At 44.8% G+C, this 23082-nt stretch overlaps 1 protein-coding gene across 1 annotated transcript in view; it reads left to right on the forward strand.

Moving 5' to 3' along the window:
* The window catches only part of cftr (CF transmembrane conductance regulator), a gene marked incomplete at its 5' end in the record, with an annotated part of 76875 nt that overhangs the window by 46328 nt on the left and 7465 nt on the right, over nucleotides 1-23082 (forward strand). Inside the window, 7 exons of the mRNA XM_079501883.1 lie at nucleotides 1027-1106; nucleotides 2051-2201; nucleotides 9361-9588; nucleotides 10480-10580; nucleotides 12960-13208; nucleotides 15767-15922; nucleotides 18467-18556. Coding sequence (XP_079358009.1) covers nucleotides 1027-1106; nucleotides 2051-2201; nucleotides 9361-9588; nucleotides 10480-10580; nucleotides 12960-13208; nucleotides 15767-15922; nucleotides 18467-18556 — 1055 coding nt within the window. The remainder of the gene's footprint in view (nucleotides 1-1026; nucleotides 1107-2050; nucleotides 2202-9360; nucleotides 9589-10479; nucleotides 10581-12959; nucleotides 13209-15766; nucleotides 15923-18466; nucleotides 18557-23082) is intronic.

A 23082-nucleotide genomic window follows, 5' to 3' on the forward strand; every position in this document is an offset into this window, starting at 1 on the left:
CAGAGTCAGGTGCTGCTATTATAAAATTAAGGCTTGCTGGAAAGGCTCGCTGCCACACGAAATGGAACAGAACCTTAATTTAGGATAATTGGCAATCCGTCGGTTGGATTAGCTCTGACGTTTCCACGCGTCCTACGGTCTAAATGGGTTAATTAGGATAATTGGCAACACCTGTGTTTATTCAGTTTCATGCAGTGCTTAATTTGTAACTCGTTAGGTACCGGAGCTCAAGGACCACACATGCGTGTGCGTGCGTGCATGTGGGGGACCCTTTCGGGTTTAATCTGGTTTTATGGCAGGTTTTTTGTTTGTTTTTTCGCGGTTCTATGTGGTTATTTTGGCCTATGCGCGGCCACCTCCCCCGCCACAGAGTGGCAGCCGGGCAGTAACAAACACATTATTTTTTATTGGACCCACATATACCAATCGCCCAAGTGTCATCATTCATGTTTTATTTAATTTGTGGGGAACGCTGGTCTGCCGTGGCCCGTGACACACGCATCACACAGTGAAATGCATGTTGGGTAAGGTTACAGGTGTATTAGTGTTGATTTCGTCGACAAAAACTATGACGAAAAATGTTCGTCGACTACCTTTTTTCACTGACGAAAACTAAATGGAAACTAAATTAAAACTAAGCTACTGTATGATGACTAAAACTGAGACTAAATATATTGACAACAAATAAAAACTAGACTAAAATGTGAGGAAGGGACTAGTGGACAAGAGCTCCAGTATAAGTCATTTTACACTTGGTTGCATGCTGAAAATAGACGATTTGCAACGCGTTGTGAGCTTGTTCTAGATCGGCTATTTTCAGCAAGTGTAAAATCAGCCATTACACAACGGCATCAAGGCCCTCCAAAATACATTTTAGTCGACTGAATCAACTGTAGATTTAGTCGACTCAAATCTTATAATATTGAGTCGACTAAATCTAGACACTAAAACATTTCAGATGACTAAACTGTGACTATAGTAGTACTTTACAATGAGACATAACTCCACACTCCGCTCCTCCCACAGGGCGGATCATGAACAGATTCACCAAGGACATGGCAACCATCGACGACATGCTGCCGCTGGTGCTGTTTGACTTCATACAGGTGGGAGACATCATGTACACTTTGCAGTGGTGGAAAGTATCTAAATACATGTACTTAAGTACTGTACTTAAGTAACATTTTGAGGAATTTGTACTTTACGTACTGTATTTCCAATTTCCAATACTTTCACTTCTACTTCACTACATTTTGGATCCAAATATTGTACTTCTACTCCACTACATTTATTTGAAGACTTTAGTTACTAGATACTTTGGAGATTGTAATCTTTTATTAGAAAACATCCATTAACCACTGCAGCCCTATGTACATGTTGGCCATTTGAAAATAGCCGATCTACAAGCTCACAATGCGTCGTGTCGCGACGCATTGTGAGCTTGTAGATCGGCTATTTTCAAATGATTTTGTACACATTTTGAACTTGTGAAATGGGACATATGAGTAGATGAGTGGAACCAGCATGTGGAACATACAAACAAATCATACACATCTTCATTGCTCAATCAATATTCTAGCGATCAATATTCCGGATCAGACAGGCTAAAAGTCAAAGTCGTACGATAATGTCACGCACGTTTCCGCAGTGAAATCTGTTCTTCGCATTTAACCCTTTTAGGCCTGACGTCGACATTTAAAAAATGTCTTTTTAAAATGTATTTTTTTCCGAAAAACCTCATGTTTCTATATCAGTGGTTCTCAATATTTCATGTCAAGGACCCCAAAAATGTATGTGCCGCGCTCGGGAATAATTTGATTCGTTGATTTGACCCCCCAATCCAACCCTGCGCACTAAAGAGTAGACTTAAAGACTCTTTAGGTCACAACGATGTCAACAACGTGTTGTTTCTCCTACCCATCTGCCACTCTAGACATTATTCAAGTAAATGTTTATGAATTATTTGTAGTGCTGTTTGCTCCGACACTCACCCGTTGCTCCTCTACTGCTTTGTCCTGTCCTGTGCTGTTGGCCACGACGTCGTCTCCAGTTGACCTTGATCGTTCTGGGAGCCATCTTCACCGTGTCCATTATGCGGCCGTACATCTTCATCGCCGCCATCCCATTGGCCGTCATCTTCGTCTTCCTCAGGAAGTACTTTCTGCGAACTGGTCAACAACTCAAGATGCTGGAAGCTGAAGGTAATTCAATCAATCAATCAATCAATCAATCAATCTTTATTTCAGACCCAGGGTGATCCATATCACAATTAAACAACACAGCACAAAAATAACAGAAAATAAAATGCACATATCCCACATTGTTCCGTTTCTCACATGTACACCAATGGTTCCACAATCTAGATGAGAACCTGACCGAACGGTGCGTAGGGTCTGTTATAGTCTCGCGTTACCAGACTGTTGCCTCTCGAAAAATTTCCAAATGCTTTCATCATCATACAGTCTGGAGCAACGGAAGAGCCGTCATGAGTAAAATATAAAGCGGAAGTGAAGCCTCCTCCAACACTTCCGTTTCGTCTTTACAGTCGCGCAAATTTATCCTAATATAAATAGACTGTATATAGCATTCAGGAGGTGTAGTTCCAGACTCTATATAGCATTCAGGAGGTGTAGTTCCAGACTCTATATAGCATTCAGGAGGTGTAGTTCCAGACTCTATATAGCATTCAGGAGGTGTAGTTCCAGACTCTATATAGCATTCAGGAGGTGTAGTTCCAGACTCTATATAGCATTCAGGAGGTGTAGTTCCAGACTCTATATAGCATTCAGGAGGTGTAGTTCCAGACTCTATATAACATTCAGGAGGTGTAGTTCCAGACTCTATATAGCATTCAGGAGGTGTAGTTCCAGACTCTATATAGCATTCAGGAGGTGTAGTTCCAACTCTATATAGCATTCAGGAGGTGTAGTTCCAACTCTATATAACATTCAGGAGGTGTAGTTCCAGACTCTATATAGCATTCAGGAGGTGTAGTTCCAGACTCTATATAGCATTCAGGAGGTGTAGTTCCAGACTCTATATAGCATTCAGTAGGTGTAGTTCCAGACTCTATATATATAGCATTCAGGAGGTGTAGTTCCAGACTCTATATAGCATTCAGGAGGTGTAGTTCCAGACTCTATATAGCATTCAGGAGGTGTAGTTCCAGACTCTATATAGCATTCAGGAGGTGTAGTTCCAGACTCTATATAGCATTCAGGAGGTGTAGTTCCAGACTCTATATAGCATTCTGAGATTGTGGAATAGTTGTCTCGCTACGGCGAGACTAGGTCCGTTATGACAGTAGTGATGCTATCATTTACTGACTCAGATGACCTACACATGAACCTGTACAGTATACAGTAAGGTTACGTACAGTAGCACAGCAAAGCAGGTAGGTACCCCGACACTTAACAAACATCTGGCTAGTACTGGAGCTTCTTGGAACTCTCAGCAGCAGTATAGCGACACCAAAGGTCTGCATGCAGAAGGATCTAAAGAGAGATATCTTCACAGGTACTACTGAGCACAAGCACATGCTACTGTACATTTGAGACACAGCATGGAAACAAGCCTGCAGCGGGCCATTTAGGGATACAATGTGTGCTGGAGACAAAAAAAAGATAAACAAAGCGGAATCATGGTGACAAGCTCAATGTAGCGTTCTGTTCACGCTGGAAAAATAGCAGATCTACAAGCTCATAGCGCGCCACCGAGTGGCGCGCTACGAGCTTGTAGGTCTGCTATTTTTGAAAAAGAACGACTGACATAGAAACATAGCTTTTTCAGAAAACTGTCAGGATGTAGAAGACATTTTTAGAATCTGATCTCAGGTCAAAATGGGTTAATAGTGGTGCCAGCTTGGCAGAAACATCTAGAAAGATAAGTCTTAAAAAGACAAAACACACTGATAGCCAAAGTGCCGATTATTTATTAGGACGCAGAGTGAGAAACCAATGTTTTTCGGAAGATGCAACTGCCTTCTTCAGGAAAAGTTCAACACGAGAACACGATAGTAGATATAGAAGCAATAAAGTCTGAACTCAGGAAGTATAAGAGGGGGCAGAATGCTGGGCATCTCCAACTGCCCTCCAGCATGCTGGCGCTGTGCCAGGAGTCAAAGGTCAAGCTCATGGGCAAAAACACCGGGAGGAGAGGGCGGGAGAGGATGGAAGAGTCGCCTCTGTGGGGCTGGACTAGTTGAGGGAGAGAGAGAGAGAGAGCACAATCTAAAGCCTGATTTATAAATCGTTGTGTACGTGCCAGTGATACAGGCCACGGATAGCAGACCTACAAGCTCACAGTGCGTCGTAATGCGACACATTGTGAGCTTGTAGGTCTGCTATGTTCGACATTAAATTTAGCATAATTCAGACTCAGAGATGTGGTGATTGTTTTCACGTAGTAGGGGTATACAACATAAACACTGGTGGTATTTGATTTGTACACGTTAGCTAAGGCCATGTTTGCCTATAAGGCCTATGTTTGCCATATAATATTTAATTTGGCCACCGGACCCCAATCTGAACATATGTTGTTTCAGGGACCCCAGAAGCAAAGATTTGAGTTAAAATATGAAAAAATATACTGTACCTGTATATTCAAAGATGTGCACACATTTTCACGTTTTTTTCAAAAGAAATAGCAGATCTACAAGCTTGTAGCGTGGCACCGAGTGCTGCGCTATGATCTTGTATATCTACTATGTTTCAATAGCTAATGTTTAAAATAATGGTTAACCCATTCAGGACGGGAACCCCTTTTGGTGTTTTAAGCGTCATGTTATACTTTAGCTATTGAAAAATAGCAGATCTACAAGCTCATAGCGCGGCACCGAGTGCCGCGCTATGAGCTTGTAGATCTACTATTTTTGAAAAACCTTGGAAATGTGGCGCGAATCTTTGAATAATATATTCTTTCAGAGCGTACGTTTGTTTGTAGAATGGAGCTCAGGTCTAAAAGCTAAAGTGCAGTGTTCCTGGTGTTTTGGGTGGAGTTCCAGTATCGTGGCGATAGGAAGTGCTCATGTTCCAGTGTGGGCTCTGAGCAGAGATCATGACAGAGGGACATCCCTATAGCTGACGATGGCCACTTCCTGGAGTAAGTGCCATGTGACAATGTAGTCGCTTTGGTGGGTGAAAAGGTGAAAAGAAGCAGCTTTGGACTCCTCATGCATAGAAGGAAGCATGGGGTCAGTCCGCTGCCCTCCCCAGGTTGGCAGGTTGGAAGTGTAGCGCCCAGGATTACATTATATAATTTCGTTTTTTTTTTTTTTTTACTATTTTTAAATACGTTTTTTAAGATTTGTTTTTGGTATCAAGTGAAGATGGACAGGAACGAGGGAGAGAGAGAAGGGGAGAGACACGCAGCAAAGGTCGTCATGAACGGGACTCGAACAGGCGACACGCTGTCGGCCCAAAGCCTACATGTGGCATGATGTGCCTGGACCACTAGGCCAGCGGGCGCCCATTTTTAAAAACATTTTAAAATAGTTCAAGCTCACGACGTGCCAATGTAGATCGGCTTGTTGAACTATTTTAAAATGTTCTTCAAGATAGTAAACTAGAAAAAGTGCCCCTCGGGGCACAGGTCTCCACCAGGGCAGGTCAGGTTGTGGCCTCCTGGTGGCGCTATAATAGGCCAATGTGAAGGGTACAATTTCTTCTTACGACTTGGATGGCAATTGGATGATTTGAGGCATTTTGTTCCAAAAATGTGTTTTGCAAAAATTCACCTGTTGGTGGCGCTATAACAGGCCAATGTGAAAAGGTGGGATATATTCCTCAGCCTAGTAGGAACGTCTGTGAAAGATTTCATGTAAATTGCACGCTGCGTTCATGATTTGAGGCTTTTTGTTCAAATCGGGCCAATCCTGCACATTTTGAAAGTCACTGTTAGCCAATCAGGATGGAATAAGCAATATCGGACAGATCTGTCTTGATCACATGACTATAGAGATACTGTGTAACGATTTGCTGGATTTTTGGACAAAATATGGAGGAGTAATATAAAAAAATGTGTTTTACAAAAGTCGGCCTCCTGGTGGCGCTATAACAGGCCGTTCTGGAAAATGTGGGGCAGAGGTTCATCGTTGGCATCCAGGGAGTGTGTGTGCAAAGTTTGGCATCGTCCGGGTTAACGGTGGCGGAGATTAGCTGTACACAGACGGACAGAAGGAAGGACGGACACACACACACACACGGACGGAGTGCAAAACATACTCTCTCCCCATGCCTTCGGCCTGGTGGAGACAAATATGGCAACAGGGACCAGTGGTGTAAAATAACTGAGTACATTTACTGAAGTATTGTACTTAAGTACAATTTTGAGGTATTTGTACTTCACTTGAGTATTTTCCAATTTCCAATACTTTCAGATTCAGATTCAGATACCTTTATTTGCCATTGTGTAAAACACATAGGAATTTGTTTTGACATTAGCGTGTGTGCATTCCTTATTCCTTTTTTCACACATATAACAAAAATAACAACAACACAAAAACAACACCGTGCAGGAAGTATAAATATAAAGTGCAGAGTTTATGGAACATAGTGCAAACATGTCCGGTGACACTCCCTAGGGGGCGGGGGCGGGGGCGGGAGGGAAACCAGAGTTATACTTTTACCTCTACTCCACTACTTCTCAGAGCCAAAATGATTTACATTTTCATTAGAAAACATCCAGTAACCACTTCAACGCTATACATTCCGGCCATTTGAAAATATCTGATCTACAAGCTCACAATTGTAGATCGGCTATTTTCAAAAGATCGTGTACACATTTTAAACTTGTGAAATGGGACATTCTGCAATATGTGTACTTTAAGTACATTTTGATGCCGATACTTTTGTACGTTTACTTGAGTACATTTTGAATACGGGACTTGTACTTGTTAATGATGTAAGGCCCGACTCACACCAATGCATTTCCAATGGAAGTCACATGGTTTGACACAACATTTGTGTTGTACGGCTTTCGGCTGTGTCTCGACTGCCCCCCTCCCCCTCATACAACACAAATGTTGTGTCATTGGAAATGCATTGCGAGCTTGCATCAGCTATACATCTCATACAACAAGCATACATCAATCTGTGCTTTTGACAGTCACTGAATGTGTGTTTAATAATTGACGGCAACGAGGTCTTTCCGTAGCCAGAGAGAGAGAGAGAGAGAGGGAGCACAGGCAGGTCAGCGAGAAACATCCGATCTGGGATTTCCTTCAGCTTCATCCTGGCATCGCTCGGTGTCCTCCTACACGTTTTCCAAAATGTGTGTCACACACACCGCGTAAAACAACGCCGGGGGGTTAACCCATTTTGACCTGAGATCAGATTCTAAAACGGTTTTCTGAAATACCTCATGTTTCTGTATCAGTGGTGCTCAATATTTCATGTCAACAACCCCTAGAATTATATGTATTTGGCCACCGACCCCCATCTGGAAATATGTTTTTCCAGGAACCCCCCCCAGAAGCAAAGATTTGAGTTAAAAACTTTCACTCTGATGAAATGATTTGAGGCACATTTTCATGATTTTTCAAAAATAGCAGACCTACAAGCTCGTAGCGCGCCACTCGGTGGCGCGCTACGAGCTTGTAGATCTGCTATTTTTCAATAGCTAAAGCATAACATAATGCTAACACCAAAAGGGGTTCCCGCCCAAAATGGGTTAAGCAACGGGATTATTTGGCGGGAGCTTTTGCCAACGGCACATTCTCCTCTTATTGACATTGTCGACATATTTCATTGGCGGCGTCATCGGACGATGATCTCACTTTGTGCGAATGTGATTCCATCCGCCAAGTCTCTGGGATGACAGGCAGCTATGCGGCCCGCGGCCTAGTGTTTGCTATCAAAGCTAGCGGAGAGCGCTCGAGAGACCATCAACTTTATCGTTTCCTTCCTCCTTCCTCCTACATTTGGCAAACACTTACTTCCTGGGCAGATTGACGAAGGGTTCAGAAAGATGAGCGGCAGTGAAAACATGACTTTGTATCAAAACAAGGGAGGCTTGTTCATAGACATGCTTGCTTTGGAAAAATATTTTGGTGTTATGACGAGAGGACTTCTTCGCCGCGTAAAACCATAGCTGCGTGCTACGGTTTGTGACTGAGTGATGGTTTCCTTATGTATGTCGAGTCCAGGGATTCTGTGAATTGAAGGCTTATACTGTCTTGTGACAAGTAAGCATAGGTTTATTGAAAAATTACCGTGACACACCACCAGTAGCCTGGAACTCACCTATGCTTTTTATGGCATAGGCAGCTCCCGGCAGGATCCGCCGGCAGAAACTATGCGCAGCTGCTGGACATGAGACTAATTAATTAGAACGACAGAGAGAGAGAGGAGTGTGTGTGTGTATATGTGTGCGTGTGTGTGTCAATTTAACAAAGGTGCAGACGATCAGAAATCAGCAGAGAGTGAGAGATGTTTGCGCTACTCTATGCCGAATTGAAGTGGACTCGGACCCAGACTTTTCTTTTCTCCCTGGAAATAAAAACGTCTGGGTTTCCGAGGCTACATCGGTAGGCAGGTTTGGTAATTTTCAAAGATTTTGATTTTTTTTTTTAAAACGTATTTTTAATGTTTTCTTGAAGCATGAACAATGGCTTCTATTTCAGCACGCCAACTTTCCAGGAAATCTTTGAATGTATATTCTTTCACAGCGAACGTTTTTAACTCATATCTTTGCTTCTGGGGGGGAGGTCCCTGGAACAACATATTTTCAGATGGGTGTCGGCGGCCAAATACATACAATTTTGGGAGTCCTCGACATGAAAATGTTTGAGAATGACTGACATAGAAACAGGAGGTTTTTCAGAAAACCCATGGATTTAGAAGACATTCGTAGAATCGTCCTCAGGTCTAAATAGGTTAAGGAGATCAAGGCAGGAAAGAAGAAAGTTTTGCCACAAAAAGTACAAGTAAAGGTTTTTAGATATTTAGAAGCTTGTTTCACAAACGGCACAGTCGTAGGGTCTTCTCTTAGCTTATTGCGAATGTAGTGAGCACTAACTATAGAAGCTGGCCTAAACTGTCTGTCTGTCTGTCTGTCTGTCTGTCTGTGTCTGTCTGTGTGTGTGTGTGTCACGCTGTAACACCACCGGCCCGCCACCAGAGGGCGCAGCTGTATCACACACACACACACAAACACAAACACACACACACACACACTTAACTAAAAAAACGTAACTTAAAAAAACGTAACTTAAAAAAAACCTTAAAAAAGTACCTAATTTATTCTAATTGTTGTATTTGCAATTTACGAGCTGCGTTCGCTTCCCGTGTTCGCGCGTCTTACTTGTTATACCATCACTAAAAGGATAAAATAAAGCTTATTTCCGTTCTCTCTCCAACGCAGCGCGGAGCCCCATCTTCTCCCACCTGATCATCTCGCTGAGGGGCCTGTGGACCATCCGGGCGTTCGGGCGCCAGAGCTACTTCGAGACGCTGTTCCACAAGGCCCTGAACACGCACACGGCCACCTGGTTCCACTACCTGGCCACGCTGCGCTGGTTCCTGTTCCGCTGCGACATCATCTTCGTCTTCTTCTTCACCGCCGCCGCATTCATCGCCGTGGGAACCAACCGTGAGTGGCGGGTTGGCGGGTGGCAGGAGGGAGGGAGGGAGGGGGTGGGGATGGGAGAGAGGGAGAAGGGTGGGGAGACCTATAGGGCAGTGGTTTTCAACCAGTGGTCCTTGATGGGGTTCCAGGTGGTCCCTATAGCTAAATGATGGAGAGTTGTTAACCAAATGGACCCGTATAGATCTTTAACTCTTGAGAGCATAAAATGAAACCAAATGGACCCGTATGGGTCCATTTGGTTTCATTTTTATGCTCTCCAGAGTTACATTATTGTTAAACATCCACATTACTTAATTTACAAGTCTACACAATAGAGAATGTAAAGAGTTGTTATTTTGATCAACATTTGCCTGTTATCTCTCCTATGGTACCGACGCACGCACGCACGCACGCACGCACGCACGCACGCACGCACGCACGCACGCACGCACACACACACGTACGCACAGCATGTGTGTTTATGTTGAGGGAGTAGGATTAAAGGGTTATTTCACAGCCCATTAGAGACAGCTGTGCTCTGACATCAGCACACAGCCTTTTCTTCTGCACACACGCACGCACACACACACATACACACACACACACACACACACACACACACACACACACACACACACACACACACACACAGCCTTTTCTTCTGCACACACACACACACACACTCACACACACACACACACACGCACACACACACACACAAACAGCCCTTTCTTCTGCTAGTTTTATTCATAGTTGTGCGTATGTTTGTGCGTCTCGGGCACATGTGCACATTTGTTTTTCTGACTGTGTGTGTGTGTGTGTGTGTGTGTGTGTGTGTGTGTGTGTGTGTGTGTGTGTGTGTGTGTGTGTGTGTGTGTGTGTGTGTGTGTGTGTGTGTGTGTGTGTGTGCCACAGAGGACAAACCGGGAGAGATCGGCATCATCGTGGCTCTGGCCATGCTCATCCTGGGGACGTTTCAGTGGGCTGTCATCACCAGCATCACCGTGGATGGACTGGTATGTGCACATACACACACACACATACATTGCCATTTAGACCTGAGGCCCATTCTAAAAAATAATGGCTTCTAAATCCTAAAAGTTTTCTGAAAAACCCATGTTTCTATGTCAGTGGTGCTCACTGTCAAGGACCCCCAGAATTATCTGAATTTGGCCACAGACCCCCCATCTCAAAATATGTTGTTCCAGGGACCCACCCCTCAGAAGCAAATATTTGAGTTAAAAACGTTTGCTGTGAAAGAATATATATTCAAAGATTTGCTCACATTTGCACACATTTTCAAAAATAGCAGATGTACAATCTCATTTTCAATAGCTAAAGCATAACATAATGCTTAAAACACCACGTACTGAATGGGTTAAGACACATGCTAACACACACACACACACACACACACACACACACACACACACACACACACACACACATACCGGGGCTCCTTGATATGAAACCACTGACATAGAAACATAGGTTTTTCTGAAAAGTGTCAGGATTTCGAACACATTTAGTATAGAATCCAGTCGGGTCTGGATCAAACTACCTGAAGGACAGTTCCGTGAGCGATCCAACGAGGGTTTCAGTTGTCTTCTCTCACTCATACAATATGTATGATGTGCTGCTAATCTCTGACTGGGAGAGAACCTTTCTAGACCAGCAGGCACTAACAGACCACCAGGAGACAAGAAGAGTGGTGCTGGACCATTGCAGGAACACAGGCGCACACGCACGCACGCACGCACGCACGCACGCACGCACGCACGCACGCCACGCCACGACGCCACGCACGCACGCACGCACGCCACGCCACGCCACGCACGCACGCACGCACGCACGCACGCACGCACGCCACGCCACGCCACGCACGCACGCACGCACGCACACAAAGCAATAGCTAGGGCTATTATTGTAAAATGCAGGTTAATTCGGACTTGCTGTCATCATTTATTCATGCAATTACTTACGTCACGACCACACTTCTTCATTGACTCTTTTCCTTCCTCTTGTCTGCTCCTATCCTCTCTTCTTCTCCATCCCCTTGTCCTCACGCACCATATATATATAAATCTCAGGTACTATGTGTGGAAAAGAGATCCCTTTATGGTTGTACAGCCTGTAAATAAGATGAGAGGGACCCTACGAGTGTGCTGTTTGTGTGTGAAACGAGCTTCTACATTTTTCTTCTTGCCTTGATCTCTCTCTCTCTCTCTCTCTCTCTCTCTCTCTCTCTCTCTCTCTCTCTCTCTGCTCCCTCTCTCTGCTCCCTCTCTCTCCCCCTCTCTCTCTCTCTCTGCTCCCTCTCTCTGCTCTCTCTCTCTCTGCTCCCTCTCTCTGCTCCCTCTCTCTCCCCCTCTCTCTCTCTCTGCTCCCTCTCTCTCTCTCTCTCTCTCTCTCTCTGCTCCCTCTCTCTGCTCCCTCTCTCTGCTCCCTCTCTCCCTCTCTCTCCCTCTCTCTCTCTCTCTGCTCCCTCTCTCTGCTCCCTCTCTCTCTCTCTCTCTCCCTCTCTCTCTCTCTCTCTCTCTCTCTCTCTGCTCCCTCTCTCTGCTCCCTCTCTCTGCTCCCTCTCTCTGCTCCCTCTCTCTCTCTCTGCTCCCTCTCTCTGCTCCCTCTCTCTGCTCCCTCTCTCTCCCTCTCTCTCTCTCTCTGCTCCCTCTCTCTGCTCCCTCTCTCTCCCTCTCTCTCTCTCTCTCTCTCTCTCTCTCTCTCTCTCTCTCTCTGCTCCCTCTCTCTGCTCCCTCTCTCTCTCTCTCTCTCTCTCTCTGCTCCCTCTCTCTGCTCCCTCTCTCTCCCCTCTCTCTCTCTCTCTCTCTCTCTCTCTCTCTCTCTCTCTCTCTCTCTCTCTCTCCTCAATTCAATTCAATTCAATTCAATTCAATTCAATTCAATTCAATTCAATTCAATTCAATTCAATTCAATTCAATTCAATTCAATTCAATTCAATTCAATTCAATTCAATTCACTTTATTGGCATGAATGTAATGGCTACAGTATTGCCAAAGCATGAAATTCAACAAAGAACAAAACAAAATAAAATAAAAACATAACAGAAAACAAGCAAATAGAACATTAACTTTCACAATACAATATGAAAATACTGTCATACCGGTCAAAATGTACAGTATTAAATGTGTCCGTGGTGTGTGATGTGTCCCTCTCTCTCTGTCTCTCTCTCTCTCTCTGTCTCTCTCTCTGTCTCTCTCTCTCTCTCTCTCTCTCTCTCTCTCTCTGTCTCTCTCTCTGTCTCTCTCTCTCTCTCTCTCTCTCTCTCTCTCTCTGTCTCTCTCTCTGTCTCTCTGTCTCTCTCTCTCTCTCTCTGTCTCTCTCTCTCTCCTCTCTCTCTCTCTCTCTCCTCTATTCCGTCTCTGTCTCTCTCTCAGATGCGCTCGGTGGATCGTGTCTTTAAGTTCATCGACCTGCCTTCGGAGGAGTCGCATCAGGCGGGGGGCGGGGGAGGTGGCGGCGGGGGCAAAGGTCACCACCACGACGTTGTCATCGACAACCCCCACGCGCGGGACTACTGGCCCAACCGCGGCCAGATGGAGGTGCAGGGCTTGACGGTCAAATACACGGAGGCCGGCCGCTCCGTGCTCAGTGACGTCTCCTTCAGCGTGGAGGGCGGACACAGCGTAGGTGGCGTGTGTGTGTGTGTGTGTGGGTGTATGAGTGTGTGTGCGTGCGTGCGTGCGTGCGTGCGTGCGTGCGTGCGTGCGTGCGTGCGTGCGTGCGTGCGTACGCACGTGCGTGCGTACGCACGTGCGTGCGTGCGTGCACATTATTTTTCGAATTTCCAATACTTTTACTTCTACTCCACTACATCTCAGAGCCAAACATTTTACTTTTACTCCACTACAATTATTTTAAAACTTTGGCAGTTACTTTGGCAGATCTACAAGTAGATCGACTATTTTCAAAAGATTTTGTACACATTTTGAACTTGTGAAATGGGACATTCAAATTCAATAGTGAAAAATAACCATAATCATTAGTTATTTTTTCGGGAAATAAATGGAGGCTAAATCCTTTTATGCCACGCCCAAAGTATATTTAAAGTAAATAAGTTAAATGAATTATATTGTAATGGAGGAAGTTGTGACTTAACCCATTTTGGGCGGGAACCCCTTTTTCAAAAAACACTACAAGCTCGTAGCGCACCACTCGGTGGCGCGCTACGAGCTTGTAGTGTTTTGTAGGTCTGCTATTTTTGAAGAAACGTGAAAAGTGACATGAAAGTGTCAGAGAACGACTGACATAGAAAAACATAGCTTTTTCAAGAAAACAGTCAGGATTTAGAAGACATTTGCAGAATCGTTCCCAGGTCAAAATGGGTTAAGTGCCTCTTCTGAAGCCTGGTCCGAGGGCCAATTAGAGCGTCCACAATGCAGTGAATGCACCCAATGAATGTGATTAGTGGGAATAATCCGGTTATGGCAGTCATTTGAACGGAGCGTTTACATGCATAGCATTACTCTGTAAGGTTACATAATTTTGTCAAAAGTTGGATTTCAGAAACGTTGACAAATTGTACTATCCGGTTATTATGACAGGCATGCATTTAGAAAGCAGAAATAAGTCTGGCCAAGGACAGTTTACAGTGTCAAGTTTGACAACAAAACACTACCATCTAATTTTTTTTTTTTTTACTGCTGCATTCACACGGTCGGACGCAAAGATGAATGAGAGTATCATTGGGACATCACCGTACGAACAAAGGCGCGCACGCGTGTGCGTGTGTGTTTGTGTGTGCGTGCGTGCGTGTGCCCAAAGACGATGCCATGTAGCAGCTTATGGCAGGCTACATAACACCTCCAACGACTCTGAAAGACAGGACGTCTTCTTTGACCCATTTTGACCTGAGATCAGATTCTAAAAATGTCTTCTACATCCTGACAGTTTTCTGAAAAAGCTATGTTTCTATGTCAGTGGTTCTTCGATTTTTCAAAAATAGCAGACCTACAAGCTCGTAGCGCGCCACTCGGTGGCGCGCTATGAGCTTGTAGATCTGCTATTTTTCAATAGCTAAAGCATAACATAATGCTAACACCTAAAGGGGTTCCCGCCCCAAAATGGGTTAATGCATTCATCTTGCAAATCCCTTCTCTCACGGACAAATTAGCAGCATCGTCGTAACATAAAACTCCTAATGTCTCTTGGGAGCGGTGCCAAAGTGCCACGGACAGTACAGTGGCTCAGTGAGCCTGGCAAGCATAGCCTCTTCTCAAGTCAAATTATCTCACAGCTCGACTTTCTCTCTCTCTCACGTGTGGGGTGTTCCGGAGCCAACAGTATATGTAAATTAACCCATTTTAGACGTGGGAACGATTCTACAAAATGTCTTCTAAACTACTGACAGTTTTCCGAAACCAGAGTTAAACATTGCTTTAAAATACATAACTACAATCAAGTAAAAACAATAGACTGCATGAGATACAGCATGGTTTAACCCATTCTGGGCGAGAACCCCTTTTGGTGTTTTAACTAAGCATTATGTTGTACATTATGTTCTACAAGCTCATAGCGCGCCACTCGGTGGCGCGCTATGAGCTTGCAGATCTGCTATTTTTGAAAGATCGTGAAAATGCGGCACAAATCTTTGAATATATATTCTTTCAGAAGCCTAAATGGTTTAAACCAGTCGTTCCCAAACCTTTTAGCTCGAGACCCAATAAGAGAAATTAAATGTCTTCCCGGCCGGCAGCCACACTAGTGAAATTAGCTGATCTACAATGTTTTTATGGAATAAGTTTGAAAAAACGTTAACTTGTGAAACAATTCTTTTGAAAATATAAAAAAAAATTAGGAAGCCAAAAAGTTAATACTTATTCACTCGCGAGTCGCGACCCACATACAGTATGGCTCCCGTCCCACTGTTTGTTCCAGAAACAGTGGTTTAAACTGTACAGGACATGAGGTAAACATTAGAATGATTAGAGCCACAGGTAAAGGTGCCTTTTGTAACAAAGTATTATATTTACCCTGTGGTATTGCCACACTTTTACTTAATTGTGTGTGTGTGTGTGTGTGTGTGTGTGTGTGTGTGTGTGTGTGTGTGTGTGTGTGTGTGTGTGTGTGTGTGTGTGTGTGTGTGTGTGTGTGTGTGTGTGTGTGTGTGTGTGTGTGTGTGTGTGTGTGTGTGTGTGTGTGTGTGTGTGTGTGTGTGTGTGTGTGTGTGTGTGTGTGTGTGCAGGTGGGACTGTTGGGGAGGACCGGTTCGGGGAAGAGCACCCTGCTGTCTGCCCTGCTGCGCCTGGCCCACACCGACGGAGAGATCTCCATCGACGGGGTGTCCTGGAACTCTGTCTCCCTGCAGACGTGGAGGAAGGCCTTCGGCGTGGTGCCGCAGGTATATACAACAACCTCTGCTAAATGGGCCCTTGAGAAAGCTATAGCACTCTAAACACTGGGTCGGGACCAATTTGTGGACACACCCTTATTTTTTGGTTTCCATCCATCCATCCATCTTCAACTGCTTATCCGTAGTCTGGTCGCAGGGGCAACAGCTCGAACAGAGAGCTCCAGACTTCCCTCTCCAGGGCAACATTAGTGACTTCCTCCTGGGGGATCCCGAGACGTTCCAAGGCCAGTGAGTCGATGTGTTTCCTCCAACTGCGCCTTGGTCTGCCCCGGGGTCTCCTCCCAGTGGGACGTGCCTCGAGGACCTCCCTAGGGAGACGCCCGAGAGGCATCCTAACCAGATGCCCGAACCACCTAAGCTGGCTCCTTTCCACTCTACTCCGAGTCGCTCTCGTGTGACTGAACTTCTCACCCTATCTATAAGGGAGATGCCAGCCACCCGTCGGAGAAAACTCATTTTGGCCGCTTGTATCCGCTCCCTTGTTCTTTCGGTCATGACCCACACTTCATGACCATAGGTGAGAGTAGGAACGAAGATTGCTCGGTAGACAGAGACCTTTGCCTTCTGGCTCAGCTCTCTTTTCGTCACAACAGTGCGGTACAGCGACTGCAATACCGCCCCTGCCGCTCCGATTCTCCGGCTGATCTCCTTCTCCGTCCTCCCCTCACTCATGAACAAGACCCCGAGATACTTAAACTCCCTCAGCTGGGGTAATGCCTCATTCCCCTCCCCTGGTCCTTAGGGGGTTATTTTTATCAACGTTTGCTAGTTATCTCTCATATGGTACCGACATCAATACAGCATTGCATTGTGGTCCCACTCTGGGGTCATCCCTATGGCCCAATCCCAATCCACTCCCTTGCTGACTCAATGAGCCCTCATTGACTTAGCTGCGCGTTCATGTGAAGTCTGCGAGGGCTTGAGGGATGTCCCATTTGAAATCGGTAAGTCAGTGAGGGCTCAGCCCCGCCCCTTTATGTGCCCTTTGCCAAAGTCAGCATCGATGCTGACTTTAGCTGACTTTGGCAAATAAATTACCCACAGTTCATAGCGTTTTATACTCTAAGGGGGGATCCTCCGAACGTCAATCATTTAAGTATGCAAATTAGTTATGTATCGCGGTTAGAATGTCAACAAACGTGTACAATAGTGCTTTTTCACTGTTCTCAAAGGGAGACGGAATGGAAGGATAGGCTATATATTTAATAACAATAATAATAATAAGGGAAACATGATGAGAAATGACTAATGAGCAAAGTAAAATAATATAGAAATGCAATTTATAATGAATATTATTATATATGAATATTACAACCCCTATCACACAGGAAAGTGTATTTATGAAACTAATAATAAAACGATCAGCTTAAATACTAAAATAGACGTGATAGACTAAATAGGCTAAGCATGTAGGTAGGCACTGGCTGTGAATAAGGACAGTTTTTATAAAGTGATGCAAAGTGTCATGAATGGCGGACTCATCTTCAAAGTGCTGTCCCATTTCTTTCACAACAATTTGGAGCCCTTGCAGCCTCTCACCCTCAAGCACTTATACAGCTGACGTCACTAAAGTCAATGAGGGTTCAGGGCTCAGGGCTTGAGGGAGGCAATTGGGATTGGGCCTAGGTTCCCCAGGTTCTATGTTCCCCATGTTCTATGTTCCCCACTTACCTTAGGGTTTATGGTTAGCGTTAGGTTTCTGGTTTAAGGACTTCAGTGTTTTGTACTATACAATTGTATGTATAAGTACAGAACAAAGAATGTTTGTTTTTGACATCTTTGTTGAAGAGTCTGAGCAATTATGTTTTAGTTTATTTTATGCCAGTGTTAATCTTTAGTTGGCTAAGACTAGATAGTTTAAGTAGCCTAGGCAGGCCTAAAGTTCAGTGGATTGTTCAAAGACTGAGCTTAAATCAGAATTTGCTACTAAAAGTAACACTAAGACTAAGTTGCTAAAATACTTTTAGTCTTACTAGAATTACTAAAATTACTAGGTTAGGTTTCTGGTTTAGGTTTATTCTAAGTGGGGAACAAAGAACCTTTTTTGCATAGTGGGGAACATAGAACCTGGGGAACATAGGTACGCTCCCCACACTCTTAACATTTTGGGCGGGAACCCTTTTTGGTGTTATCATTATCTTATGCTTTAACTATTGAAAAATAGCAGATCTACAAGCTCATAGCGCGCCACCGAGTGGCGTGCTACGAGCTTGTAGGTCTGCTATTTTTTTTAAATCGAAGAACGACTGACATAGAAACATAGCTTTTTCAGAAAACTGTCAGGATTTAGAAGACATTTATAGAATCGTTCCCAGGTCAAAATGGGAGTTTTTGGTTTGAGATGCTAAATCTGATCAAATGGGTGGTCCACTCCATGGCTCAAATGCTGGATAAATAATGGGCCTTGATACAAGTGGTTGAAACCCACTGGTCTGATAATTTCTTGTTGTGTTAAAACCACTGATCTGATCTCCACTGATTTCTTGTTGTGTTAAAACCACTGATCTGATCTCCACTGATTTCCTGTTTCAGAAAGTGTTTATCCTCACCGGAACGTTCCGAATGAATCTGGACCCACACGGTCGCTACAGCGACGAGGAGCTGTGGAGAGTGGCCGAGGAGGTGAGCTTTATAACTCTGTCTCTCTCTCTCTCTCTCTCTCTCTCTCTCTCTCTGTCTCTCTCTCTCTCTCTCTCTCTCTCTCTCTCTCTCTCTCTCTCACCTTCTTTTTATGTGGAAAAAATACCCACATTTTTTACGTAACTAAAAGTATCAATACTGGAAAGAATTTACTTGAGTAAAAGTAAAAAAGTATTGGTATCAAAAATGTACCTAAAGTACCAAAACGTACCACAACTTTTCAAATACTTTTAATGTATGTTTTGTAAAGAAAGTAGCTAATGTTTTAAAATAATAATTGTAGTGGTGTAACAATATAAGTATGGAAATACTCCAGCAAAGTTAAAAAAAAAAAAACTCAAAATTGTACAGTACTTGAGTAAATGAACTTAGTTTTCTGTCTCTCTCTATCTTTCAATTTCCAAGAAGCCTAAAAAAAAAGCTCTGTTAACGCCCCCTACAGGCCCTGCTGCTCCTTACACCCCCTAAAAAAGCTCTGTTAACGCCCCCTACAGGCCCTGCTGCTCCTTACACCCCCTAAAAAAGCTCTGTTAACGCCCCTTACAGGCCCTGCTGCTCCTTACACCCCCTAAAAAAGCTCTGTTAACGCCCCCTACAGGCCCTGCTGCTCCTTACACCCCCTAAAAAAGCTCTGTTAACGCCCCCTACAGGCCCTGCTGCTCCTTACACCCCCTAAAAAAGCTCTGTTAACGCCCCCTACAGGCCCTGCTGCTCCTTACACCCCCTAAAAAAAGCTCTGTTAACGCCCCCTACAGGCCCTGCTGCTCCTTACACCCCCTAAAAAAGCTCTGTTAACGCCCCCTACAGGCCCTGCTGCTCCTTACACCCCCTAAAAAAGCTCTGTTAACGCCCCCTACAGGCCCTGCTGCTCCTTACACCCCCTAAAAAAGCTCTGTTAACGCCCCCTACAGGCCCTGCTGCTCCTTACACCCCCTAAAAAAGCTCTGTTAACGCCCCCTACAGGCCCTGCTGCTCCTTACACCCCCTAAAAAAGCTCTGTTAACGCCCCCTACAGGCCCTGCTGCTCCTTACACCCCCTAAAAAAGCTCTGTTAACGCCCCCTACAGGCCCTGCTGCTCCTTACACCCCCTAAAAAAGCTCTGTTAACGCCCCCTACAGGCCCTGCTGCTCCTTACACCCCCTAAAAAAGCTCTGTTAACGCCCCCTACAGGCCCTGCTGCTCCTTACACCCCCTAAAAAAGCTCTGTTAACGCCCCCTACAGGCCCTGCTGCTCCTTACACCCCCTAAAAAAGCTCTGTTAACGCCCCCTACAGGCCCTGCTGCTCCTTACACCCCCTAAAAAAGCTCTGTTAACGCCCCCTACAGGCCCTGCTGCTCCTTACACCCCCTAAAAAAGCTCTGTTAACGCCCCTTACAGGCCCTGCTGCTCCTTACACCCCCTAAAAAAGCTCTGTTAACGCCCCCTACAGGCCCTGCTGCTCCTTACACCCCCTAAAAAAGCTCTGTTAACGCCCCCTACAGGCCCTGCTGCTCCTTACACCCCCTAAAAAAGCTCTGTTAACGCCCCCTACAGGCCCTGCTGCTCCTTACACCCCCTAAAAAAAGCTCTGTTAACGCCCCCTACAGGCCCTGCTGCTCCTTACACCCCCTAAAAAAGCTCTGTTAACGCCCCCTACAGGCCCTGCTGCTCCTTACACCCCCTAAAAAAGCTCTGTTAACGCCCCCTACAGGCCCTGCTGCTCCTTACACCCCCTAAAAAAGCTCTGTTAACGCCCCCTACAGGCCCTGCTGCTCCTTACACCCCCTAAAAAAGCTCTGTTAACGCCCCCTACAGGCCCTGCTGCTCCTTACACCCCCTAAAAAAGCTCTGTTAACGCCCCCTACAGGCCCTGCTGCTCCTTACACCCCCTAAAAAAGCTCTGTTAACGCCCCCTACAGGCCCTGCTGCTCCTTACACCCCCTAAAAAAGCTCTGTTGACGCCCCCTACAGGCCCTGCTGCTCCTTACACCCCCTAAAAAAGCTCTGTTAACGCCCCCTACAGGCCCTGCTGCTCCTTACACCCCCTAAAAAAGCTCTGTTAACGCCCCCTACAGGCCCTGCTGCTCCTTACACCCCCTAAAAAAGCTCTGTTAACGCCCCCTACAGGCCCTGCTGCTCCTTACACCCCCTAAAAAAGCTCTGTTAACGCCCCCTACAGGCCCTGCTGCTCCTTACACCCAACCTGATGTGCAGTGGTGGAAAAAGTACTCTATATTCAAATAGCCTCTATATCCATATATGTCCAGTACATCGCCCTCAGGGTGTCTTACTGGTAACTAAATATAATTTAGACAATTTAGTCAACATGACTGGCCTGGGCCATGGCTCAGTGGTCCAGGCACCGTGGCTGGTAATCCAGTCTGGCAGTGTGCCGCGGGTTCGACTCCCGATCCCGATGGCCTTTACTGCATGTCACTCCCCCATCTCTCTCCCCATTTCCTGTCAGCCTACTGTCTGACTGTCCCTCCATAAAAAATATAAAATAAAGGCGAAAGCCACAAAAAAAACATTTAAATGTAGTCAACAAATAAAAAACTAGAATAAAATGTTAGGGTTTGACTAGTAGGATAAGAGATCCAGTTTTATGCTAGGTAGCATTCTGAAAATAGCCGATCTACAAGCTCACGACGCGTTGTGAGCTTGTAGATTGGCTATTTTTTTTAAATAAATCTGCCATTACGACGACATCAACGCCTGCCAAAACACGTTTGATTTCAGATTTAGTCGACTCAAAATAACGGTTAGTGGGTCGCACACACCAAGGGCAGTATTATGCGTGTCTTAACCCATTTTGGGCGGGAACCCCTTTTGGTGTTAGCATCATGTTATGCTTTAGCTATTGAAAAATAGCAGATCTACAAGCTTGTAGCGCGCCACCGAGTGGCACGCTACGAGCTTGTAGGTCTGCTATTTTTGAAAAATCGAAGAACGACTGACATAGAAACATAGCTTTTTCAGAAAACTGTCAGGATGTAGAAGACATTTTTAGAATCTGATCTCAGGTCAGAATGGGTTAAGTACCAGGTCTTATGACTTAACTTAAGACCTGGAGGCGTGGTCAATGCTGTTTGGCCACTCAGAATAGCCAAATGGCATTGACCACGCCTCCAGGTCTTAAGTTAAGTAATAAGACCTGGTACCCAAGACACGCATAATACTGCCCCAAGACTTCAGTTCAAATTGTTTATTTCATATTTGAACAGGAGACAAACATTTTGGGCTATCCAGCCTTCATCAGTGTCACACTGATGAATGTGTGTGTGAAGGTGTGTGCGACCCCACTACCGTTATTTTGATATGTTTTGAACGGGTAGCGCGATGATGAAGAAATGAAAAAATCCGCACACCAATTGATGCTCCCAAAATATCTTTACTGGTAGGTAACGTTTCGGGCCGCAGCCCTTCCTCAAGACCTTCCTGAGGAAGGGCTGCGGCCCGAAACGTTACCTACCAGTAAAGATATTTTGGGAGCATCAATTGGTGTGCGGATTTTTTCATTTCTTCATTATGACTTTATTTTGATCCAGCACCCAGCCTGTTCAGTATTTTAGCCGTGACGTGAGCTCCTCCTCCAGAGATACTTCCGGGTCCTACTTTTGTGTCGCTTTTGTGTCCCCATAGAGCTATACTGTGACGCTCCGTCGGACTAAATCTGAGACGAAAACAACCACGAAAGTCTCATTTTTCCTCGCAACAACAAAGCTGCTGCTCTCCCAAATCTGGCTGTGACAGGCCGTCTGCCCCACACGGAATACTATCGCCATTTCATTGGGTCAACTAAATCCTCATTAATTGCAAACTAGATTCAACATACTCAACCCTGCACACTAAATATGCACCCGAAATATTGTACTGAGCAAATGGACTGTTACCACCTTCAATAATAATGATAATAATAGTCTTTATTGTCTCCACATCATATATTTTCTACTCGAGTTGGAAGCATTAAGACCCATTTTAACCCTCAATGGCTTCCTTTCTGAAAAATAACGTCATTGTAAAAAGATTCACACGTTTAGATATTCTATTTACAATGAGATGCGGACGGGAGCTGGTGCCACTTGGACCCGGACGTAACGTAGCACTACAAAATGACGTCGGACTTAAATACTGAATAGGTTTAGATGTGCGTGTCCTTTTTGACTGTTTGTTCAGAAGAGTAGATTTTAGTCGACTAAAATCTTATGATATTTAGTCGACTAAAACTAGATTAACCCATTCAGGCCTGACGTAAAAAAAAAAAAAAAAGGTTTTCTAAATCATGACAATTTTCTGAAAGATTTGAGGCACATTTTAACGATTTTTCAAAAATAGCAGACCTACAAGTTGGCGCGCTATGAGCTTGTAGATCTGCTATTTTTCAATAGCTAAAGTATAACATCATGCTTAGTTAAAACACCAAAAGGGGTTCCCGTCCAGAATGGGTTAACACTAAAACATTTCAGGTGACTAAAATGTGACTAAAACCAAATGGAATGTTCTTCAGAAGACTATGACCAAAAAACT

Source organism: Electrona antarctica, assembly GCF_951216825.1.
Source record: "Electrona antarctica genome assembly, chromosome: 5".
Taxonomy (NCBI): domain Eukaryota; kingdom Metazoa; phylum Chordata; class Actinopteri; order Myctophiformes; family Myctophidae; genus Electrona; species Electrona antarctica.